The sequence below is a fragment of the Mauremys reevesii genome, linkage group 23 (assembly GCF_016161935.1).
Source record: "Mauremys reevesii isolate NIE-2019 linkage group 23, ASM1616193v1, whole genome shotgun sequence".
Lineage (NCBI taxonomy): Eukaryota > Metazoa > Chordata > Testudines > Geoemydidae > Mauremys > Mauremys reevesii.
Window position 1 is genome coordinate 20,910,779 of NC_052645.1, and position 21,221 is coordinate 20,931,999.

The 21,221-nt window shown below is 66.2% G+C and overlaps 1 protein-coding gene across 1 annotated transcript; it reads left to right on the forward strand.

Annotated features, from left to right (window-relative positions):
• Nucleotides 1-938: 938 nt before the first annotated feature.
• MAP7D1 (MAP7 domain containing 1) lies at nucleotides 939-17,929 on the forward strand (the record flags this gene model as incomplete). Its single annotated transcript, XM_039511924.1, has 17 exons — nucleotides 939-1,374; nucleotides 1,880-1,948; nucleotides 3,343-3,506; nucleotides 3,995-4,109; nucleotides 7,406-7,516; nucleotides 10,136-10,258; nucleotides 11,100-11,245; nucleotides 11,743-11,879; nucleotides 12,076-12,347; nucleotides 12,889-13,072; nucleotides 13,393-13,573; nucleotides 14,223-14,327; nucleotides 14,895-14,948; nucleotides 15,394-15,457; nucleotides 15,937-16,054; nucleotides 16,590-16,807; nucleotides 17,226-17,929. Coding segments are annotated over 17 exons (2,508 nt in total), but the record flags the coding sequence as incomplete, so codon positions are not given.
• Between the last annotated feature and the right edge of the window lie 3,292 nt (nucleotides 17,930-21,221).

Sequence of the window (21,221 nt, forward strand, 5' to 3'; positions counted from 1 at the left end):
GGGGGCAGGCTGTGAGTCACAGGCCCTGGGACTGGAGCGAGCAGCATTCAGTGTCACTTCTCACATCCCGTCCTTAGTTCCTGTTTCAAGGCTAAAATAGTCGGTGGCCATTGGGGAGGGCGGCGCCGACTGGCTCCCCCTCTGCCGCTACGGCCCCGGGCAGACGGGCAGCACTGGTGCCCCGTGGAGCCAGTGCGATGCCAGGACGGCCCTGCCTGGCCATTGATCACCCCTGGCCCCAGAACGCAGCCGGCAGGGGTGGCTGCTGAGTGAGGCCGCGGTCAGGAGCGCTGGGGTGGGGCGGCAGCGTGGGGCTCTGGCGCGCCGACCTCCCCCAATTCCTGCCCCCATGTGGCTGGAGATGTGCCCTGGGGCCCATGTGTGGGGCTGGCCTGGGCTCTGGGGAAGGACTGACCTCGTTCTCTTCTGCTTCTGTGTTTCAGCTAAAGCAGCAGCCCCTCCAGGGCAGAGCGTCCCCCCGAAGAGTGACCAGCCAGCTCCTGCTGCAGCCCCCTCCCCATCTACAGGAGAAACATTGCCCCCCAGGAGTGACTGGCCTGCCCCTCCCGCAGCGACCCCTATGGGAGAGTGCATCCCCCCCCTGAGCCACCAGCCTTCCCCCCCTGCCACACCTGCCCCTGTTGCAGTAACTCCTCCAGGAGAAGCCCTGCCCCCCGAGGGAGACCAGCCAGCCCCTGCCGCTGCCCCCACCTCAGGAGAAGCTCTCCCAGGAGACCAGTCAGCCCCTGCCCCCACCTCCAGGAGAAGCTCTCCCCCAGGGAGACCAGTCAGCCCCTGCCCCCACCTCCAGGAGAAGCTCTCCCCCTCCGGGGAGACCAGCCAGCCCCTGCCGCTGCCCCCCCACCTCCAGGAGAAGCTCTGCCCCGGGAGACCAGCCAGCCCCTGCCGCTGCCCCACCTCCAGGAGCTCTCCCCCTCCGGGAGACCAGCCAGCCACTGCCCCCACCTCCAGGAGAAGCTCTGCCCCCGGGAGATCAGCCAGCCCCTGCCGCTCCCCAACCTCCAGGAGAAGCTCTGCCCCCCTGGGGAGACCAGCCAGCCCCTGCCGCTGCCCCCTCACCTCCAGGAGAAGCTCTGCCCCCCCGGGGAGACCAGTCAGCCCCTGCCGCTGCCCCCCCACCTCCAGGAGAAGCTCTGCCCCCCCGGGGAGACCAGCCGGCCCCAGTAGTTTCTCCAGCCGCTGTGGAAGGGACCCCTGCAGGAGCAAAGAGCCCTCCAAGAAATGCCCGGCTTTCCCCAGCTGCAGCCGCCCCCACGGGAGAAGCACTACCCCGCAGGAGCAATGGGCCATCCCCTGCCACCGCCGCTTCTCCACTCCCTGCCGCAGCGGCCAGCAGCCCCAGGCCCAAGCAAGGTGTGTGCGCCCCTGGGGCAGTGCTGCACAGGGCCGTGGGTACCTCCTCTTCTGCCCCCAGAGCCCTGGCCAGAGGGGACGATTCCCGCTTGGCGGACAGGCCCAGAGCAGCGGGGCTGGGACGACCCGAGTGGGGCTCGCAGGAGCTGGTGCGTTGATCCCTGCAGCCGGCTGCGGGTGCTGGGCCAGGCTTTGCACAGGCCAGCTGGGGCCCGGGGCGGGTGTGCGGCCCCAGAGCACCCCTCTGCAGGGATTAGCGGGAGCATCCTGGCCAGCGGGGGGGCTGCACCAGGGACTGCGCAGAGCAGCTGCCTGTGCTCCCATGCCACGGTCCGGTTCCCTGGGCGGCTCTTGGCCGAGGCCATAGACACAACCCTCATGGATCACACGTTGGCGCCTCCCCTCTGCCCAGCAGATGTCCGGAGCCGCCCCAGGCCGGCGGATGGGGGCAGGGTGGGGCTGCAGAGCCCTGTGCTGAGCAGATTTTCTCTCCTTTCCTCCGCAGGTGCCCAGAAAGCTGAAGCAAGGCAGAGGCAGGCGAAGGAGCGGAGGGAGGAGCGGGCCAAGTACTTAGGTGAGCCCCAGGCCCCTGCAGAAGGGAGCTGGGGGAGAGGGCCGTGTGTGCAGGTGCCCTGGGCTCTGGGGGGCTCCGGTGGGCGATGGACACACGGGAGGGTGGAGAGGGCGCCGTGGGCACCAGGGACTGGGCCCGGATTCGGTTCTCAAAGGGGAAGGCGGGATAAAGACAAACCCAGTTAGAGGAGCTTGGTGGGTTCATTGGGAGGCTGATTAGCCGGGAGTCGCAGGATTAGCCCCGGGCGCTGGGATCCCAGTGAAACACGGTGCCCCTGCTGCCCCAGGAGCCCCGAGCAAGCCAGGGCCTTGTGCTATCGCAGCTCCCGGCAGTTGCGCTGCAGGGCCCCCTCCGCGTCCCCACACAGCAGCCTCCTTGTCTCCCAACTATTTCCACCCTCATTCCCCCATTGTTTCCCTGAATGTGCTTTTCAGGCCGGCTTCTCCACTCCCTTTTGTCCTGGCCCCAGGCTCCTCCCCTCCGGGCCCAGCCGTTGCTGCGGGTGCCTCTGCCCCAAATCCTCCTCCAACACCTGTGGCTTCTGCCTGCAGGGAGCTCGGCAGAGCCCAGCTCCTCCGGCCACCTCACCCCAGCGGCTCCACGGCCCCACTGTGCCCAGCTCTGGGCCTTTCCAGAGCTTCTGCTCCCGCACTCCCTGGAGGGATCTAAGCGAGCAGACAGAGGTGCTGTCCCAGGGCTTCCCACCCGTCCTCGGGCAGTGCCCCGTGCCCGGCAGGGCCAGAGTGGCCACTGCTCCACCCGCTGCTGTCCAGCCAGTGTCCAGAGGAAGGGGGAAAAGCCCATCATCCCTGTGGCCAGCAGTGCTGTGCTGGGGGCTGCATCCTGGGCATGGGAGCGTGGCCAGGCTGCCCTCCCCTTCCCTCCCTCGCTGTATCTGCCTTGGGCAGTGAAAGGGGGCCAGCTTAGATGGGGTCCCCATCGCGTTTGGCACTGCCCGGCCCCAGGAGCGGGGAGGCCCAGGATGGAAAGGCCTGTGGGGCAGCGTATGGGCACTGCCCGGTGCCATGTGCTTTATAGAAACACAGGCCTTTGGCCCCAGGGGCTCCGAGTCTTCCCAGGGCAGCGTATCCGGGGGCCCTCGCTGCGTGGTCTGGCAGAGGCTGAGGTGCTGGGCCAGGCACCGGGTCCCGTCAGCGGCTTCGTTTGTTCGGACCAGGTTTCAAACGAACGCGGCGGGGGGAGCGGAGGGGGCTGTTTCTAGGGGCCCTGCACTGTCGTGGCCTTTAAGTGGAAGGGCCGGGGTGGGGCACCGCAGACTGAGCCCAGCCACCCTAGCCAGGCCCTGGGCAGGAACCCGGCCCAGCCTGCCCCTGTGGCGCGGGCCGGCCAGCTCGCTGCGGGCTCCGTCCCCTGACAGCCGGGCTCTCTCGCAGCCACCAAGCGAGCGCTGTGGCTGGAGAAGGAGGAGAAGGCCCAGGTGCTGCGGGAGAGGCAGCTGGAGGATCGCAGGAAGCGGCTGGAGGAGCAGAGGCTGAAGGCAGAGAAGCGCCGGGCCGTCCTGGAGGAGCGCCAGAGGCAGAAGCTGGAGAAGAACAAGGTGGGCGCGGCGCTGGGCAGGGCAGGGGCAGCCTCTGGGTGGCACCCAGTGCCCCTGGGTACGAGACCTCCCGGGCACAAAACGGGATGGAAAAACCACCCCAAACTCTCCAGTCACCTCAGCCCCCACCTGCCCTGGGCACCTGTAACCCCCACTGCATGTCCCATCCCCCGCCTCCCCTGTGCCCCTGCACCCTCCCAGCATGCAATTGCCCCCCAGCCCCCCGCTCCTGCAGCTCCCTCCACGTGCCCCGGCAGTGCTGGGTGCGGCCGGCGACAGGTGCTTGTCCTGGCTCCCTCTGCGGCCCACATCGCGGCTCCTCCTCCTCCCCAGGGACTAGTTTCAGAGCCAGCCCCTTGCCCCAGTCCCTCACCCTGACCCCTCAGGCTGGGCCCCGAGGCCAGGATGCAGCTCGTGCTGCTGCAGGCGGCTCTGCGCCTGCTCCCTCCGCCTGCCCCACCCCTCACCCCCTCCTCTCCTTGTCGCAGGAGCGCTACGAAGCCGCCATCCAGAGGTCAGCCAAGAAGACCTGGGCCGAGATCCGGCAGCAGAGGTGGTCGTGGGCTGGCGCGCTGCACCAGAGCTCCCCCCGGCACAAGGATGGTGAGTCGGGGGCTCAGGCGCATGCACGGCTGGGCACAAGCTGCCTGGGCTCTCCGTTGGCGTGAGAAGATGAAAGGGGGGATGTGGAATCCTAGGAACTCTCCCCTGCCCAGGTGGGGCACCAGGCTCTCTGCAGCGGGCCATGCTCTGCAGTCGGCTGTGCCAGGGTTCACCCACCACTGCGGCTGGGAATGGCCAAAGGGAGGGGCTCGGCAGGTTTGCAGTGCCCAGGTAGGGGCAGGGCTGGGGGGATCCATCAGAACCTCCTTGCCCCTGAGCAGCTGCCCTCTGCGCAGCAGCACCAGCATGGTACCCTGCGCCCGCTGGGGCCCCTCCCTCTGCGCCAGGGTGCCGCTCTCGGTGCCCTTGCCCTGCGTGTGGGCGCGCCGGGTCCGCATTGCCCAGCGGAGTTCAGTGGCTGGTGTCCTATCCGCGGGCAGGGGTGTTGGTGCCCGCTCGCTCTCCGTCTCCAAAGCCGTGCCCTCGCCTGGCCGTTCCTGGGCAGCCTGCAGGAAGGGGAGTCGCGTCGGCTGGTGGTTGTGAATACGGAGCTGCGTCGGTGCCGTGTCGTGTCTCTCTGGGAATGTGATACGAGTGAGCAGGTGTGGAAATGGCACAATGTTCTGGGGGCCCGCGCTGCTGTTGCCCCATCCCCGGGCGGAGACGTGGCGCGGTCCAGTAGACGTCTGTGCTGAGCTGGGGCTGCAGCCGGCTTGGCGCTGCACAGAGCACCATCCATCGCTTTCGCTCCGCCTTCTGGGGAGACGTCTCCGCCTCGCTGCCAGGTGGGACGGGCCTCTGAGTCATTTGTCCCCTTTACTGCGACTTCACCCGTTCCTGGGCACTCAGCTGGGACTGGCACTGCCCAGGGTTCGCGCCACCTCCCCCAACGGACAGGTTTGAGCAGGGCCCGAATGGGGGAGGCTCTGCCCACAAACAAGCTCCGCCCTGTGAGGTCACCTCTCCGGGTCGGGGGGGCTTGACCATGCCCATGGCTCTGCTGGGCTCAGCTCCGCTTTGACTGAGGGTGAAAGAAACCTGCCGAGGCAGCTCCCCAAGCCGCCCCCCTGGGGCACCAAAATGCAGCATTGCTCCCCATGAGTTGGGCAGATCAGGGACGCACCCCCACAGCCCTCTCTGCTCTTCCCCACGTGCGGCGTGAAATAGTGAACAGTGCTGGCATTGACGTGATCGTGGCTGGGCCGCTGAGCGAATGGGGGGGTTCTCCTTGCTGAGCTGCGGGTGCAGGCTCTCTGCAGACTCAAGTAAATGTCTCTGCCTCATTTACACACAGGCCACGTTTCTGGGGTTCTCTTGCAGCCAGAGCAGCTAGAGGCTGGCTGTAAGGGGCGCAGGCCGAGGTGCTGGAGAGGCAGCGGCATGAGGGATGTCGGGGTGCGCGCTGGCTGAGTCCAAGTGCCGTTTGTGGGGGAACTTGGTGGGAATGGCAGAGTTTGGTTTGGTTTCTGCTGGGAGCCGTCGATGGAGCAGGGTTCACAGGCAGGGTCCCGACCTGGGAGAGCTGGGCCCAGCTCCGGCCCTGCCCCAAATTCTGACAGGTGCTTGAACAGCCTGGAGCACCCCAGCCAGTTGGGGGCACCAGTCATTCTGACTCGCTGCCCTCTGGTTCCGGGGGGCCCAGCATGGGATGCCCTGGATCTGATTCTCCCAGAGGCTGGACAGCTCGCAATGGGGCAGCTCCGTGGGCATCTCGGGCCAGCTCCGCCTGTCAGCAGCTGCTTTTGCAGATTCCATCCCTAGGCAGTTTGGGAGGAAACCCCCTTTTTGCTCTTTTTGTTTAATTATTATTAAATGGCTCTTTCCCGAGCTCTGAACTGACCAGGAGCTCCCCGCCCCCCGGCCCTGTCTGACACCCCGCCCTGCTGCAGGGCTCTCAGTGGGGCGTCGGGATGCGCAGGAGGTCTGCTCCCTCAGGCTCGCCTGGCGTCTGGGCCAAGGCTGCCCAGACCTGCCCCACTGGGAGGAGATGGTGACAGCCCTGGAGCCCTGGCCTGAGTGCCACGTCCCTGCCTCAGGGCTCCGCTCTGGCTGCCAGCCTGTGCCACTCAGCAGCTGCTGGCTCAGCACAGAGAACGCCCCAGCTCCCACCTCCAAGGCGTGGGGCTGCCTGGAGCACTGTGGGACGAAACCTTCGAAGGGATCCTCCCATGGCTGGTCCCTGGCTGGGACTCCTGGCGGTGGCCGAGCTGTTCCCCCTCCCCTGCCCTGCCCAGGGAGGGCTGCACCCCGACCAGGGCAAGCTGCAGTGAGTTAGATGGGAGGGGGCAGTTCCATCCTGGGGCAGCCCCTCGGGTGGGCTGAGCCTGCCCTGGCCCGTGTCTGAGATGGGGGTTAGCCCCCAGCCCCTGGCACTCTGATGCAAACTCCCACCGCGCCAGAGCAGTGATGCACAGCTGTGAGAGGGCCGGGCTGTGCTCAGAGAGGGCCAGGGCTGGAGCAGGACAGGATCGAGGAGCACTGGTGGAGTCGGGGGGCTGGGTTCAGTGTGTATGTTTGGGGATCGCCTGTCTAGTGCCTGCAGCCCCTCGCAGCCCCCCAACCTCCTCTCCAACCAAACTCCGCTGCTCTCCCTCTGCTGGCACCAGCTGCGCTGTGCACTGGAGACGCTGCCCCAATGGGGCTGGGATTCGGGAGAGGTGAACTGCCCTTTGACCCCAAGCTGGGGTCCTCAGCCAGCAACTTCTCAGCCCCCCCTGGCACCGCCCCTGCTCCCGGCAACCTCCAGGGCCAGACACAGACCTGGCTTCTCATGAGGCCCAGCTGTACGGGGCCTAGGCGCGTCGTCCCAAAGTACCCTGCTATGTCCTGGCAGAGGAGATCCCTGCCTGATGAGCAGAACCACTCACGGGCCGGGCCAAGCCGAGCCTCCTGCCCCAGGAAGCCAGAGTGCCACAGGCCACTGGCACTGTTCATCGCTCCCTCCAGCGGGTGCTTCTCCTGGGCAGAGGGTCCAGCACCCCCGATGGATGTTCCAGCAGGTGCCAGTTCTCCGTGGATCCCAGCAGCTGCCCTTGTGCCTCCTGTGTGCTGCGCCCAGGGCTCTGTCTCCTGTCTGCGCAGGGCTGCTCTGATGCTGCCCCTCCACCCCTGCAGTCCTGTGCTGGGGGCAGACGTCCTCCCGGAGCCCCGGCCGCCGCCCCAGTGCCCACATCCCCGCCGATGGGAGCTCCATCCTGCCACTCGAGGGGCACACGATGCTGCATGCCTGCATGCAAGGTTCCCCCGGCTTCCAGCCGCCGTGACCGTAATGCCCTTGTGTCTTTTCCCTCCTTTAGGTGCGAGCCGGTGCTCAGTGTCCGCTGTTAACCTCCCCAAACACGTGGACTCTATAATCAACAAGCGGCTCTCCAAATCCTCCGCCACTCTCTGGAACTCTCCCAGTAGAAGTAAGAGACCTTTGCCTTTCCCACCAGTGCATGGGGCCAGTGGGGAGAAGCAGCTGAGGGAGCTGACCCCAGTTCCAGCCCAGCACTAGGGAGATGCCCCCTTGAGTGCCAGGGAGTGCCCATCCCCCCCAGTCCCTGCCCTCGCAATGCGCCGCCCGTGGAAAGGGGAGAAGCCGTTTGCTGTTTTCTCTTGCAGGGAGAGCCAGGAGCCCGCAGGCATCTCCTCGCTTGCTGGGCGAAGCCCCTCACCTGGCCTGCCAGCATGGCGCTCTGCGAGTGCCGCTCTGCCTGTGACTGAGGGCTCCGTGACCCAGGTCTCCAGTGGGGAACCAGCCGGTTCTCTGGGGAACCCCCCCATGTTCGGTGGGAGCTGAGGCCATTCGGGCTCTGCTCCCCACCCTCGCCAGCTCTCACCCAAGGGAGCCGGGGGAAATCTGCGCAGGGCGGTGAACTCAGTGCCAGAGGGGCTGGTGCCAGACGCACTGGGGTCCGTGCTGCCCCTCGGGCTGGGGGGTGAGCTGGCAGGGTGCTTGTGATGCTCTGTTAGTGTGACTGGCATGTGGGGCACATGGGGTTGCATGCATGTGTGACCGGGGGGGAGGGGATGGGGATGGCGCTGCTGTGCTCAGAGCGTGGGGTCACGGTTGGGCTGCCAGCTGTGCGGGCTCCATTGGCTATGGGGCTGGTTGTGGGGTTGCTGAGAGATGGTGCCCTGTGGGGCCGGCCTGACCCCCCCGCAGTGCTCAGGGGGAGGGGCTAGCTCTGGGGCTGGCTCCGCCTCTGCCCTGGCAGCATGGGCCGTGGGGGCCTGGCGGGTGGAGCAGGAGTCTGTCTGCGCCGTGCCCCTCCATACAGGCTCCTAGGCCGGGCGGCTCGCCGGGAACAAGGCTGGCTGCCTGCACGGGCTGCCTGGCTCTGCAAGGAGCTTGCCCGAGGAGCGGAGCCCTGTGCCCAGCCCTGCACCACGGCTCGCCGAGCCAGGGGGCTATTTATAACCCCGAGCTGCTGATCTGTTTGCTGGTTGCCTAGTGATGGGAGTTTGCAGCCCTCCCGTCCCGTCCCGCTGAGGTATAAATAAGCTGAGCAGCTGATGGGGGCGGTGACTGGCAGGGGCAGGGCTGTGTGAACCTGGCTCAGCTGCCCCACGGGGGCTGAGGGGAGCTGGCTCTGCCAGGGGCCGGGCCGCCCTCCAAGCCTGCGGGTCAGGGCCCAAGCAGCAGGTGCGGCAGCCTGTTAAAGCCCAGGGCACGTGGGTCTCGGGGCTCAGTGGGACAGAGGTGCAGCTGACCCCTGAGTTCAGGACTTGCTGTCTCCAGGAGTGTGACGGTCTGAGCCCAGGGCCTGACCCTCAGGAGCCGTTGGGCTGTGTTAGCCAGGCGTGGTGCCAGGGGAAGGAGCAGTGAACTCGGGGTTGGGGGTCCTTGTCTGGTGCCCCCCATTGTCACTCGTGTCCCCGATTTACCCACCCTGGCCTGGAGGGTGTTTGCTCCCGCCCTGTGAGAGGGATTCCCAGGAGGGGCGCTGGCCCATGGCTGAGGCTGTTTTGGGGGTGGGGGTTGTAGTGAAGGGACAGATGGATCCCAGCAGGGCCCAGGACGGGGATGGGCAGGAGGAGGCTGCCAAGGGCATCACATGGTCCTGGAGCTGCGGTGCCAGCCCTGCGGAGCCGTCACACTTGGAGCGTCGGCCCGGGTGGCTGAGCAGGTGTTCGCCGTCCGAGGGCTGAGCCGGGAGCTGGGCCCAGGGTCCATGGGGACTCCAAAGCCAGTGCCCCCTGCCCCACAGCCGGGGTGATGCAAGCTGTGGGTCTGGGCCCAGGGCCAGCGCCACCACGGCACGAAGAGGCCTTGGGGGATGAATGGCTGCCCAGCTCTGGGGAGCTGCATGGACAGTGCCTATCCCGTTGTCATCCTGCGGCGCAGTTGCCAGCTGGTCTCCTCTTACTGTACATCGGTCTGTCCCTGCCCACCTGCCCCCGTTTCACCGCCTTCCCCGAGGCGAGCGCCGGGCTGGGGAAGGTGCTGGCAAGCGGCAACCTGGGCAGCAGCAGAATGCGACCCCCGTGCAGCAGGAGCGAGGGCTCCATGCTCGGCTCCATCCTTGGCCCTCTGCTGAGCCCGGGCTGGCGGGGCTGCGCCAGAGGGCGGCTCTGCAGTGGACAGGCAGGGCCTGGACGCTCCTCCCCCAAGCTGCACCCCCTTGGATCAGGAGCTGCAGGCCCGCCGGGCTCCCCCTCCCTTCCCGTGCCGGGTGGGACCTGTGGGCTGCCCACCGGGAGAGTGGCTCAAGCAGGGCCCACAGGTTGGGGTGGGGGAGAGCAGCCCTCGGGAGGGGCCCAGCCCAGCTGAGCCGCTCCAAAGGCCTTGCAGGCGGGCGCTGGCAGGCGTCCGGGGGCACCGGGGCCCTAACCCAGCCCCTTGGGGAGCTCTCCGTGGGCTCGGGGTGTCCCTGAGGCGCTGAATGGGGTGGCAGTGAGGAGACCCGGGAATGGAGATGGTGGGGAAGGGGCAGGTGTTTAGCCAGCTGGTGCCAGATGGACCCAGGGCCTGAGGACGGGGGTGCAGCTGGGCCCGGAGAGGTGCTAAGGTCCCCCTCCCCCAAACTCTGTTTCTTTTCCAGACCGGAGCTTGCAGCTGAGCCCCTGGGAGAGCAGCATCGTGGACCGGCTCATGACGCCCACCCTCTCCTTCCTGGCCCGCAGCAGAAGCGCCGTGACGCTGGCTGGCACTGGCAAGGAGCAGGGTAAGCTGGGCTCTCCGGGGCATCCGGGGTGCGTGGAGCAAGGAAGAGCCAAAGCCATGGGGCTGGGCAGGGGCTGATCAGCACAAGGCCCCATCCGAGGAGGTGCCTGGTGACTCGGTCCGTGACAAGCGGAGGTCAGAGAGGCGGCCGTCCGGCCCCGGTTCACCCAGCTTGGGGGAGCAGACAGGCGAGATGTGGCTTCTGCTGGGTCCCTGAGCCCTGCAGAGCAGTACCCGGACCTGGCACAGTGACGGGGGAGGGCAGCTGGGTGTCTCTGGAGGATGCTGGGTCTCTGGGTGCCTGTGCCCTGGTTCCCTGCTTGGGGGACAGTCCCGGACAGTGCAGCTAGAAAAGCCTTATGTTAACCTGCCTCTTCTCTCCTCCTGCAGCCCAGCCTGGTGTCTGCCCCCCTCCCGCCCCCCCTTGCATTGTCCTGGGCACGTCTGCACCCGACAGCCCCTTTCTGGTGGGCTGGCCCTTGAGATCCGCTCTGGAAACCGTGGGCTGGGACCTAGGCTGGTTGCTCGCTCGCCCCTGGGGCTGAGCCTGGCAGGGGCTCTGCTCTGTTGGGTTTGTGCCTCTCGGCTTTGCATGGCTGTTCTTGGAGCTGGGGATTATCCCAGGGGTGCAGCTCCCGCCCCCATGGTGCCCTGGGCGCTAACACGGTGTGGCAGGGGGCTAGTGATCTCAGCCTGGTCTGTCACCAGGCCTCTGTTCTTCTGGAGACCCCCACATGCCGGGGACCCCACACTCCTCTGGGGGGACAGTCCTGCAGCCTGCTGGCTGATGATCTCTGCCCCTGCCAGGGCGGCCAGCCTGACCGTGTGCTCTCTGCCCCCAGCAGTGCCGGTGTGCCCCCGCTCCGCCTCCACCAGCCCCCTCAGCCCCTGCAACAACCACCGGGTGCAGCACCGCTGCTGGGAGCGCCGCAGGGTGGTGGCCAGCAGCCCGGACGTGACGCCGCGCCGGAGAGTTGAGTCCTCGCCCGTGAGTGCTGCCCTGCTCCGGCCTGTCCCCGAACACACCTCTCCCTAGGCGCATCTCAGGGCCTGGCTCCCCTGTGCCCCCCGGGCTCTGCCCCTGGTGTCTGGGGGACGGGGTGGTTCATCAGGCAGGGCCCCGCTGCAGCCAGCCCGTGATGGGTGCTGGCCGGACAGCAAACCCAGCAGGAACGGATCACGTCACTCCTGCTGCCTGCCACCCACCAGCGGGACCGGACCAGCCCTCGAGGGACTGGCCAGGCCTTAGTGTCCCCTGCAGAGCAGGCCTTGCCCCTGGAGGGGTCTCATGGCTGCCATTCAGGCTGTGCCCCATAGAGACAGCCCAGTCCTGGGCAGGTCTCTGTGCCTTGGTTTCCCCTCTGTACCGGGGGGGGGTGACAGCCAGGGGACTGTGAGAGATTCGTGTGCCCCCATCTCGCAGTGAGCTGGCAGGTCGTTATCATCCCCTGCTCCTGGCTCTGATTTCTCTCCTCCCCCGCACAGAAGAAGAAGGAGAAGAAGGACAAGGAGCGGGAGAACGCCAAGGAGCGGAGCGCCCTGTCTCGCGAGCGGGGCCTCAGGAAGCACCAGCCCCAGCCTGGCAGCCAGCCCAGACTGCCCCGGCCCGCCGCGGACAGCAGGTCAGGAGCTGCCTCAGCCTGGGCACTGTTAGCCACTCCACAGCCGACTAGCCGAGAGCCGGGGGGCCCTGCCCGCGGTGCCTGGGCCCAGACCGGGGGCTCGGCAGGGCCCTGCGGTGCTGCGAACTGCGCTGGGCAGGCTCAGGGTGGGGGCAGCTGCGGTCCCCCTTAATGCTTTGTTCCTCTTCGTTTCCAGCCCGGGGCCAAAGAACCGGCCCTCATCGCCTGCCACCCCCAACCACCGCCCGGCTTCCCCCAGCCCAGGCCTCAGCTCGCCCCACAAGCCGCCACTGCCCCGCAGCGCCCACTCCTCCCGCAAGGGGCGGCCCAGGGCCACGGAGGAGCGCAAGGAGCGTGTGAGCCAGCAGAAGGCACACGAGAGGAAGGAGGAGGAAGAGGAGAGGGGAGCAGCCTCCCCGGCCCCGCCCGACGCTCCCAAGACCCCCGGGCCTGCTGAGCAGCCCTCAGGTCTGAGAACACGCACCGTGATCCAGCCACGTCTCGCAGAACCCCCGCCGGCCCCTTGCAGGGTCAGGCGGGAAATGGCTCGGGTGCAGCACCGGGCCCCTGAGCCACTGGGCATCTGCTCACAGCACTCGGGTGTGGGCACGGTTCTTCCTGCATCAAACAGCTTCACACCTCCCTGCTTGGGAATGGGGCAGGGGGTCTAGTAGGTTGGAGCAGGGGGGCTGAGAGCCAGGACTCCTGGGTTCTGTCGCTGGCCCTGGGGCGGGGGAAGAGCCAGGACTCCTGGGTTCTATCCCCGCTCTGTGAGGGGAGTGGGGTCTAGTGGTGTAGATCATGGGGAGTGGGAGCAGGACTCCTGGGTTCTGTCGCTGGCCCTGGGGCGGGGGAAGAGCCAGGACTCCTGGGTTCTATCACCGCTCTGTGAGGGGAGTGGGGTCTAGTGGCATAGATCATGGGGAGTGGGAGCAGGACTCCTGGGTTCTGTCCCTGGGGAGGAAGTGGGTGTGATGAATTTGTTTGTGACACTGTGTGCATTCTGCAGGCGCTGCTGCCCCCTCTGGCACCCCCAGCCCCACGCCAGCTCCTGCCACGCCTTCGGGCAAACCCATGGCGGGCACCACAGACCGAGAAGAGGCAGCCCGGCTCCTGACAGAGAAACGCCGGCAAGCCCGCGAGCAGCGTGAGCGGGAGGAGCAGGAGCGCCGGGAGCAGGAGGAGCGGGAGAGGTCAGTGGCCCAGCCTCTCAGGGTGGGGGGCTCCTCTCTGCCTGCTGGGATCCCCCGCCATGCCCAGGGATGGGGAGGCAGCGCTCACCCCACTGCCAGTGGCCCCGATACCCCGCAGTGGGCCCAAGAGGGGCCGTTGGAGCTTGGCACTTGGGAGCGTTGACTGTCCACAAGGGCAGACCCTGGAGCAGCAGTGTCCTGTGCCCCACCCAGCTCCCCTGGGAACCCTCCGCCGTGTCACAGGCCTGGCAGCTCGCGGAGGTCTGGGGGCAGGGTGGGCCAGGCATCGGGCACGGGGACTGAGGTGCCGTGTGCCGTAGGCGCCAGCGGGAGGAGCAGGCCCAGCGGGAGGCCCAGGAGCAGGCCCAGCGGGAGGCAGAGGCCCGCCGGCTGGAGGAGGAGCAGAGGCGGCAGCAGGAGGAGCGGCGCCACCAGGAGGAGCGCCAGGCCGAGGAGCGGGCCCGAGCCGAGCAGGAGGAGATGGAGCGGCTGCAGAAGCAGGTGCAGGTGGCAGGGTGGGGTGGGGGGTGGGCACATGGGGAGTGGAGCGGGATGGGGGACTCCGGGAGGGGATGGGCACAGGGTGGCACCATGGGGTCCATGGTGGCATGGGGTGGGCAGGGGTGACACCAGGTCCTGGGCACAGACCCCCAATGTGGGAGGGAGCCACGTACCTGCCCTGCCACCTGGTGGTGGAGAGAAGCACCAGCAGCTGGAATTCCCACGCAGCGGCTGGCAGGCAGCTGCCGATGCCTGGCCCTTCCCCTGCGAGGGGCTGTGCCAGGGCAGGCTCTGTGGAGAGCTGCCTGGACCAGGCCCTCAGCCCAGCCTTTGCTGAGGTTCAGCATGGGAACAGCCTCCAGCCCTGGCCCCCCGCTGTTCCAGCCTGTACTCCCCCCCCAGCACTGCCGGTGCCCCTCCCTCGCAACCCACACCCCAGCCCCGGCCTGGCTCCCGGTGGTGTTACTGCCCCAGCAGCCCACTGTGCCTGTGCCATGCACACAGGGCGGGACTGGGACCTCCACTAGCCACTCGCTCCATCTCCCTGGCGTGATGGCTGGCGAGGCCCAGCGGTGGGAAACACCCCCACCCGGCGGGGCGGGGCCTTGCCTGCTCTGACCCTGGGGGCTGGCTCCCCCCCATCCTGCAGAGGGAGGAGGCAGAGGCGCGGGCCCGCGAGGAGGCCGAGAGGCAGCGGCTGGAACGGGAGAAGCATTTCCAGAGGGAGGAGCAGGAGCGGCTGGAGAGGAAGAAGGTGAGCGGGGAGGTGGGGCGGGGTGCACGGGGATGGAGGTCGTGGTTCATGGCAGGGGGAGTGGGGCACGGGGGGGCAGAGCGCAGGGGAAGGTGGGGGTGAGGCAGGGGGAGTGGAGCAGGGGGTGGGGCAGGGAGAGCAGCATGGGGCAGGGCAGTGTTGGGGTGGGGGGGGGGGCAGAGCCCAGGAGGCTGGCATGGTCCAGGCAGAGTTGAGGAGGGGGGAAGGGGGGCAGTGGTGCAGGGGCAGTAGGGCAAAGCAGAGCCCTGGGGATGGGGAGCAGAGGGTGGTGTCCGGGTGCTGCACAGATGGACTCTGGGGAAGCGCCTGGTGAGCTGCCAGGTCAGAGCCCTGTGCCCTGGAGAACAGGCGGGAGGGGGCAGCTGCCAGCGCTTTGCCCATGGGTGTCTGGTGCAGTGGGGACAGCTGCCCCTGAAGCCCACGTTGGGTGAGCCAAGCAGGGTTGGGCCCATCGTCCTGTGGAGCTCTGCCGCCCCGAGCCCAGCTGGGCAGAGCGTGGGGTGCCAGGCGAGGGCTCTGGGACTGACCCACCTTCTCCCTCCTCAGCGGCTGGAAGAGATCATGAAGAGGACGCGCAAGTCAGACGCAGCCGATGCCAAGGTGGGTGCCTGTGGGTGCAGCGTGCCAGCGAGTGCCCTGCTGTGCGTGGGGCTGCCCGTCTAGTGTGAGCCGCAGGCCGTGCCACGCGGTGATGGGCCGGGGAGGAGATTCTGGGCCCAGTCCCTCCTGGTTCTTTGGTGAGACCCTGGGTTGCCGCATGCCTGACCTGTGCCCAACCCTCCTGGGCTAGGGCTGCCTCGGGTGGGTGCGGGAGGTGGTGAGTGGGCAGGTGCCAGGGCTGGGGAGGTTAGTGCCCCACATCCCAGCAGCCCTTGGGATGGGCCTGGAGGAGTTGGGGTCTCTCCCCTGGCTATGTCCCCTCCCCCTCAGCATGGGGTCCCGGCAGCAGGGCATTCCCCGCGAGTCTGTAGGGCTGCCAGCCCAGGTCTGTCCCTGCCCCCCCGGCCTCAGGACACAGCTCAGCGTACTCCTCTCCCCTCTGCAGAAGAAGGAAGAGAAGAAAATGGTGAATGGGAAAGAAGCCAAACAGGAGACTGACGCCAGCCCAGGTAAACGCAGGGCCTGGGGCCCTGCAAAGCTGCTCCCCCACCAGGCTTGCATGGGAGAGCCCCTGCCCCAGCCCGCCCCCCCAACCCCACCCCTCTGCTCCGTCCCCCCGCCCGCCCCCCACAGGCCACATACCCCTCCGCCTCTAACCCCATCCCTCTGGGCCCTGGGCGGCACACCCCCACCTCCCGCTTCCAGGCCTGGGCAGCACACCCCACTACGCCCCGCCCCTGAGCCCAGGCATCCCACCCCTCCACGCCCCAGACCCGTACACACAAGGCCAATCATGCAGGGCCCTCCCATGGGCCAGCCCACCCCACTGGCCCTGGGAGACATGCAGCCCAGACCCACAAGTGACACACACCAGGTCTCCCTGGCCAGGCCTGTGTGGGACACCCACCCCCCACCAGTCCCACAGCCCTACCCATCCCTCCTGGGGTCTGGTCCAGGGGGGCTGACCCATCTCTGCTCCGCTCCCCAGGCTGTGGGAAGCGAGCAGGGCCGCTGGCAAAGGAAGAGGAGCTCCCTGAGTCAGCGACGCCCAGCACAGAGAGCCAGGGTGTGTGGACGGGCCCTGTCCCTGAGGGGCCGCAGCAAAGGTATCTGCCCTGCGGGGGAGGCACCGGGCAGGCCAGGGGGAGCAGGGACCATGCAGGGGCGGCTGGGAGCGCCCAGCCCCGGGGCCATGGGGAGCCGGGACCGCGTGGGGGCGGCTGGGAGCGCCCAGCTCTGGGGCCGGTGGGAGCTGGGACCACGCCAGGGGAGTCTGGGAGCACCCGACCCCGGGGCCATGGGGAGTCGGGACCGTGTGGGGGCGGCTGGGAGCGCCCAGCTCCGGGGCCGGGGGAGCTGGGACCGCGTGGGGGTGGCTGGGAGCACCCAGCTCCGGGGCCGGGGGGAGCTGGGACCACGCCAGGGGAGTCTGGGAGCACCCGACCCCGGGGCCATGGGGAGTCGGGACCGCGTGGGGGCGGCTGGGAGCGCCCAGCTCCGGAGCCGGGACCGTGTGGGGGTGGCTGGGAGTGCCCAGCCCCAGGGCCGGGGGAGCTGCAGCTCTGCAGCCTGTGAGGGTTGGAGCGAGAGGGTTTGCGGCTGGGCTCTGTGAACCCCCTTTCCCCCCGTGTGTCACTGCAGCCCCCCCATCTCCCCTCACAGCCCCCCCAGCAAGGACACGGCACCCCTGGTGAACGGCGTGCAGCCCGGCAAGCACGAGAACGGTTTCCCTGGCAAGGAGGTGGGCCAGGGCGTGCTGGAGCTCTCACCGCACAGCGGCAGCGCCGACCCCATCATCCCCTTCGGGGACAAGGAGCCCTTCCTCAAGACGGCCGTCGTCAAGCCCCCCCAGGTCACAGGTAGGAGCTTCCCCTGCCCACCCTTGCCGGAGCTCGCGCCTGCCCGACGTGGATCCTCTGCATGGGCCCAGGGGGCAGGGGGGGTGGGGCTCGGGGGGGTGGCACAGAGCCCCAGCAGGGTGGGCTGGGGGTGGCCCCAGCAGGGGGAAGGGGCTCGGCTTGGCCCTGGAGCAGATCCCGGCAGAGCGACGGCGTCAGCTGGGCAGCACAGGTGCCGCCCCCTCCTCTCGCCACCGTGGCCCCTTGTGTCCCGGGCCGTCCTGCCGGGTCTTCCTCCGGCTCTGCAGCCACGGCCGCCGGATGCTGCGTGCGGAGCCCTGGGCTGGGCACGGCTCTGCTCGCCGGCCGGGCTGGCAAGGTGTCCGCGAGCTGCGCTGGCCTAATCCGCCTCCCGCTTTCTCTCGCCCTCTGCCCGCAGAAGTGCTGTGAGGGGCAGGTGCGTCTCCCTGGGCAGAGCGCCCCCTGGTGGCCCGCGCCGTGGCTGCCTCGGTGCGGGGGCGAGGCGAAGTGCCAATTCCGGACTTTCTCACCGAACTATAGCTGTTACCAGACGAAAAACCACGTCACTCCCACCTACCGCCCCAGGACGAGGATGAACCGGGCAGGGCAGGGGGCCAGGACGTGCCCCCCACCACCAGCCCCAGGGACTCTTGGTTTCTCTTTTTGTTCGTTTTTAACATGCACCTTATCAGACTGACACCCCCGCCCCTCCTAGCGGTTCCCACCGCGCCGCCCCTGACGTGTGGTGTAATAATGTCGTTATTTAACTTGCTGGGGACAGTGTATGTGAATAATGTAAATAAAGCTCCGTGTGACATCAGGGCCGAGCGCCGGGCCCAGCTCTCTCTGTGCAGGAGGCGGGGCCCATCCCGCAAGCTTGGAGGGCGCAGGAGGCTGGCACTCCCCGGCCGTGTTCATGGGTCTAGGGTTCGATCTCATTTAACCTCCCGTAGCCGGGCCCAGCCAGCCGCGTGGTGCCCCCCGTACGACGTGCTACGCTTCTGGGCCGCTGCGGGCGCGGGTGTCGGTGCTGTGGGGGGGGAGGGGCCGCCAGGGCCATGCCCGCCTCGCTCGGTGCCAACGTGACAGTGTTATGCATCTGAACAATAAAATGGAAGAGCCGCCCCGTCTCCGCGTCTGTGTGTGTGCTCGGAGCCTGCCGGTCCCCGCTGCCTCTGCCTCCTGCTCTGGGCCGGGAGGGGGCAGCTTGGGCAGAAGGGAGGGCTCAGGCTTCTCTTACCATCTCCAGCCGGTGACGCCGGCGCCTCGGACCTGAAGCTGGAGCCAAGTGCACACGGCCTCTCCCTGCTGCGCTGGGCCCGGTGCAGAGAACCAAGGCTCAGCCTGGCCTTTCCCAGCCTCTCACCCCTTGCTCTTCTGTGAGAGATGCTGCTGCGGGCACTGAGCTTCCTGCCGCATTATCGCTGCAGTCCAGGAGATGGCAGCAACCTTCGTGCTCTTCATTCCCTGCTCCTGGGCCGGGAGATCCCAGCAGGCCCTGTCCTCTCGCCTAGTCAGGTGCCAGAATGTAGTTAGCTACAGGATACTGAGTCCAGCCCTGCTGCAGCCGCACTGAGCCCAGGAGGTGCCTGAAAGGAGCAGAGCAGGACCCTGGAGCTCCGTCCAGCAGGAGCTGAGACACACCCAGAGCTCATTTTCCAGCCCGGGTAGGAATTGTGCAGCTGATTCCGTTTGCAGAATTTGCAACTCCCCAAACTTTTTGGTTTGGGGATTTTTTTTTTTAAATCGTAACATTTATTGAAATATTTTCCTGAAATTTTCCATCCACCTGAAAGCCTCTAAACCTGGATTCAGTATTTTAAATTTCCCTTTAAAATGTAAACATAGGATTTAAATCAAAGAGAAGGGAGGCGAATGGTTTTTTGATATTGAATTTTTCACAAAACCCAAACCTTACGTAAAGAACAAGTTGCTTGCACTTCTCCCCATGCCATGAGTGACCACCTGCCACCCACCCGTGCAGCCCACGTGGGGAGAGATTGGAGTTTGTTAGTTCTTTGTGACTGAGAGTTTATTACAAATGCCCTGTAGCTCTGGGCCCACCCCCAGCGTAGTGTGTCTGTGTGCACAGCCCAGCCGGGCTTAGGAACCCTCTGCTGTCCAGAACTTCCTCTTACCAGCAAGGTCTGTTAGTTATATGGAAGGTCTCTGATTATTGGGAAAGCTGGTCCTAGCACAGCGAGCCCGGTGGTTGGGGATGTATTGTAGATCTCAAGATCTCGCTCCTGGCTTGGTGTGGTCTGGGGGATTGGGACTGGCAGAGCAGTCAGCCGTGGGCTAGCCAGATGCTTATGCTGCCTGCTGCAATCCTGACAGTATAAGGGCAAGAACTGTCTCTTTGGGGTGCAGCCAGGCAATGGCCAGTGGCCAGGAGTTACCACAGTGCAAGTACGAGTTAATAACAGCAGGGCAAGGCAGATCCTTTCTTAGCCATTTGTGGTGAGGTCTCCCCTTTGGCCTCTGCCCTGTGTCGCTAGCCTCCAGGCCTGTAACATGCAAGCAGAGAAAAGGATTTGTGAGGGTTGTGTTAATCGCTGAGATGCCGAGGAGCAGTCGTTAGTTGACTCCTGGGCTGGGGATCCTGCTCGTCCCCCATCACAGGAGCGGAGGGGTGTGCTGCCGGGGAAGGTTTCTGTGGTGGGCTGCTGGATATTTTCTGCCCCGGCCTGCGAAGACAGCTGGCCTGGCTCCAGTCCTGGAGACCCAGGATCCCGCTGCTCCCTTGGAGGAACAGATTCCTCAAAGCGTTAAATCTACTTCCTAACCCCGCCCCCAGGACTCCCCTCCCCCTCGAGCTGGCTGCTCAGCTGTTCTTCCCTTCTAATATGTCGATGACACTCTGGGGGTCTATTTTCAGCCCCCTTCAGCATACCAAGGTCAGCGTGGCTGGCCCTGGTGCATGGCTCTCGCTGGCTTCCTCCCCTGCCCAACCACAGAGCCTGGCAAGGGTGGGGAAAGGGGCCCCCGGGTGCGTTCTTTCCAAGTGTCATCAAGCTGGAAGGCAGCAGGAACGTGGCACTGATGGTGCTGGCTCTGCCTGCCAGTGCCAGGAGCAGAGCCAGGGCAGGTCCGGCTGCAGACCAACACTAAAGCAGTAGAGCTGCTAATAATAACCAAAGAGCGAGACTCTTCCTTTCACAGTGCTCAGAGGGCCGTGCCCCCCTTATAGGGATAGGGAAACTGAGGCACAGAGTGGTTCCAAGGTCACACAGCCTGGCAAAGTCAACACAGAGCCCAGCTCTCCTGGTTCCCAGTTTCCTGCTCAAAAGCAATGTCAGGTTGTGCCAGGGCTGCGCCCAACCATTCGAAGCAAGCCCTGGGGTCTTAGGAGGGGGTTCGGAACCAGCGGAAGCCGGGATCCGTTCCCAGCTCTGGCAGCTGGAATCAGACATTCTAAGTCGCCTCCTATCAGCACTAGGTTGTTGTTTCTTAAAGGGCCAGTGCTCCAGACCAGATAGGAAGGTGGTGGGTCATATACCTCAATGGTGCCCTGAGGGGAGGGAGTTCCTGTCCGGGCCCAGCGGGGTGCTCTCTGCTGGTGGATTCGATGGAGCTGTTGGTCATGCAACCCACTCTCATGAGCATGCCCATCCCTATCCCTGGGGTGCAGGACGCTCCTCCCACATCTAGCTAGGCCAGGAGGTGACCAGTTGAGTGACAGGGTCTGACTCCAGCAGCAATGCTGGGGACACTGCACTCCCTATAGCTCTTGTCTGATGTACCCCGAGGACACTGCTTTGCTGGGCTCCCTGGTCCCAGGGCTCTGCAGTAAGTCTGCTGCTCTTCTGGCATTTCAGACTTCCCTTGAGTGTCTGCTTGTAACCATCACAGGAGAGATTGCTCTGGCTGTTCCAGCACCTGGATCAGTGTTGCTCTCAGCTGGACCTCCCATCTCAGCAGTTTTTGCTCTGCTGTGGCATCTATCCAGATCAAATGGCCCATCATTCCTTACAATGTCGCATGGAGGGAGGGAGTGTGGGGGACCCTCCCAGCACTCAGCACGGACCCTGGAGGCAGAGTAAGGAGCAGTGCTGTCCCTCTCCCAGTGCTCCTGCTCCCAGGAAGAGGCTAGGACAGTGCAGAGAGAGCTGAATGCCCCCCCCCCCCCAGCCCAGCAAGCAGCAACTGTGGGGAAAGAGCCACGGGCCAATGACACCAAGTTTATTAGACGCAAGGTGGGGGAGGGAATATCTTTTATTGGACCAACTTCTGTTGGTGAGAGAGACGAGCTCTGAGCTTATGGGCCTGGGAAAGGAACTCGGAGCGTCACAGCTCAGTACAGGGGGGACCGGATTGCTCGCAGGAGGAGTTCACACACGTTGAAGGGACCATCCAAAGTGAAGTGGCCTGTTAGCACTGCTGGAGCCATGGGACAAAAACATGAATTTATTAG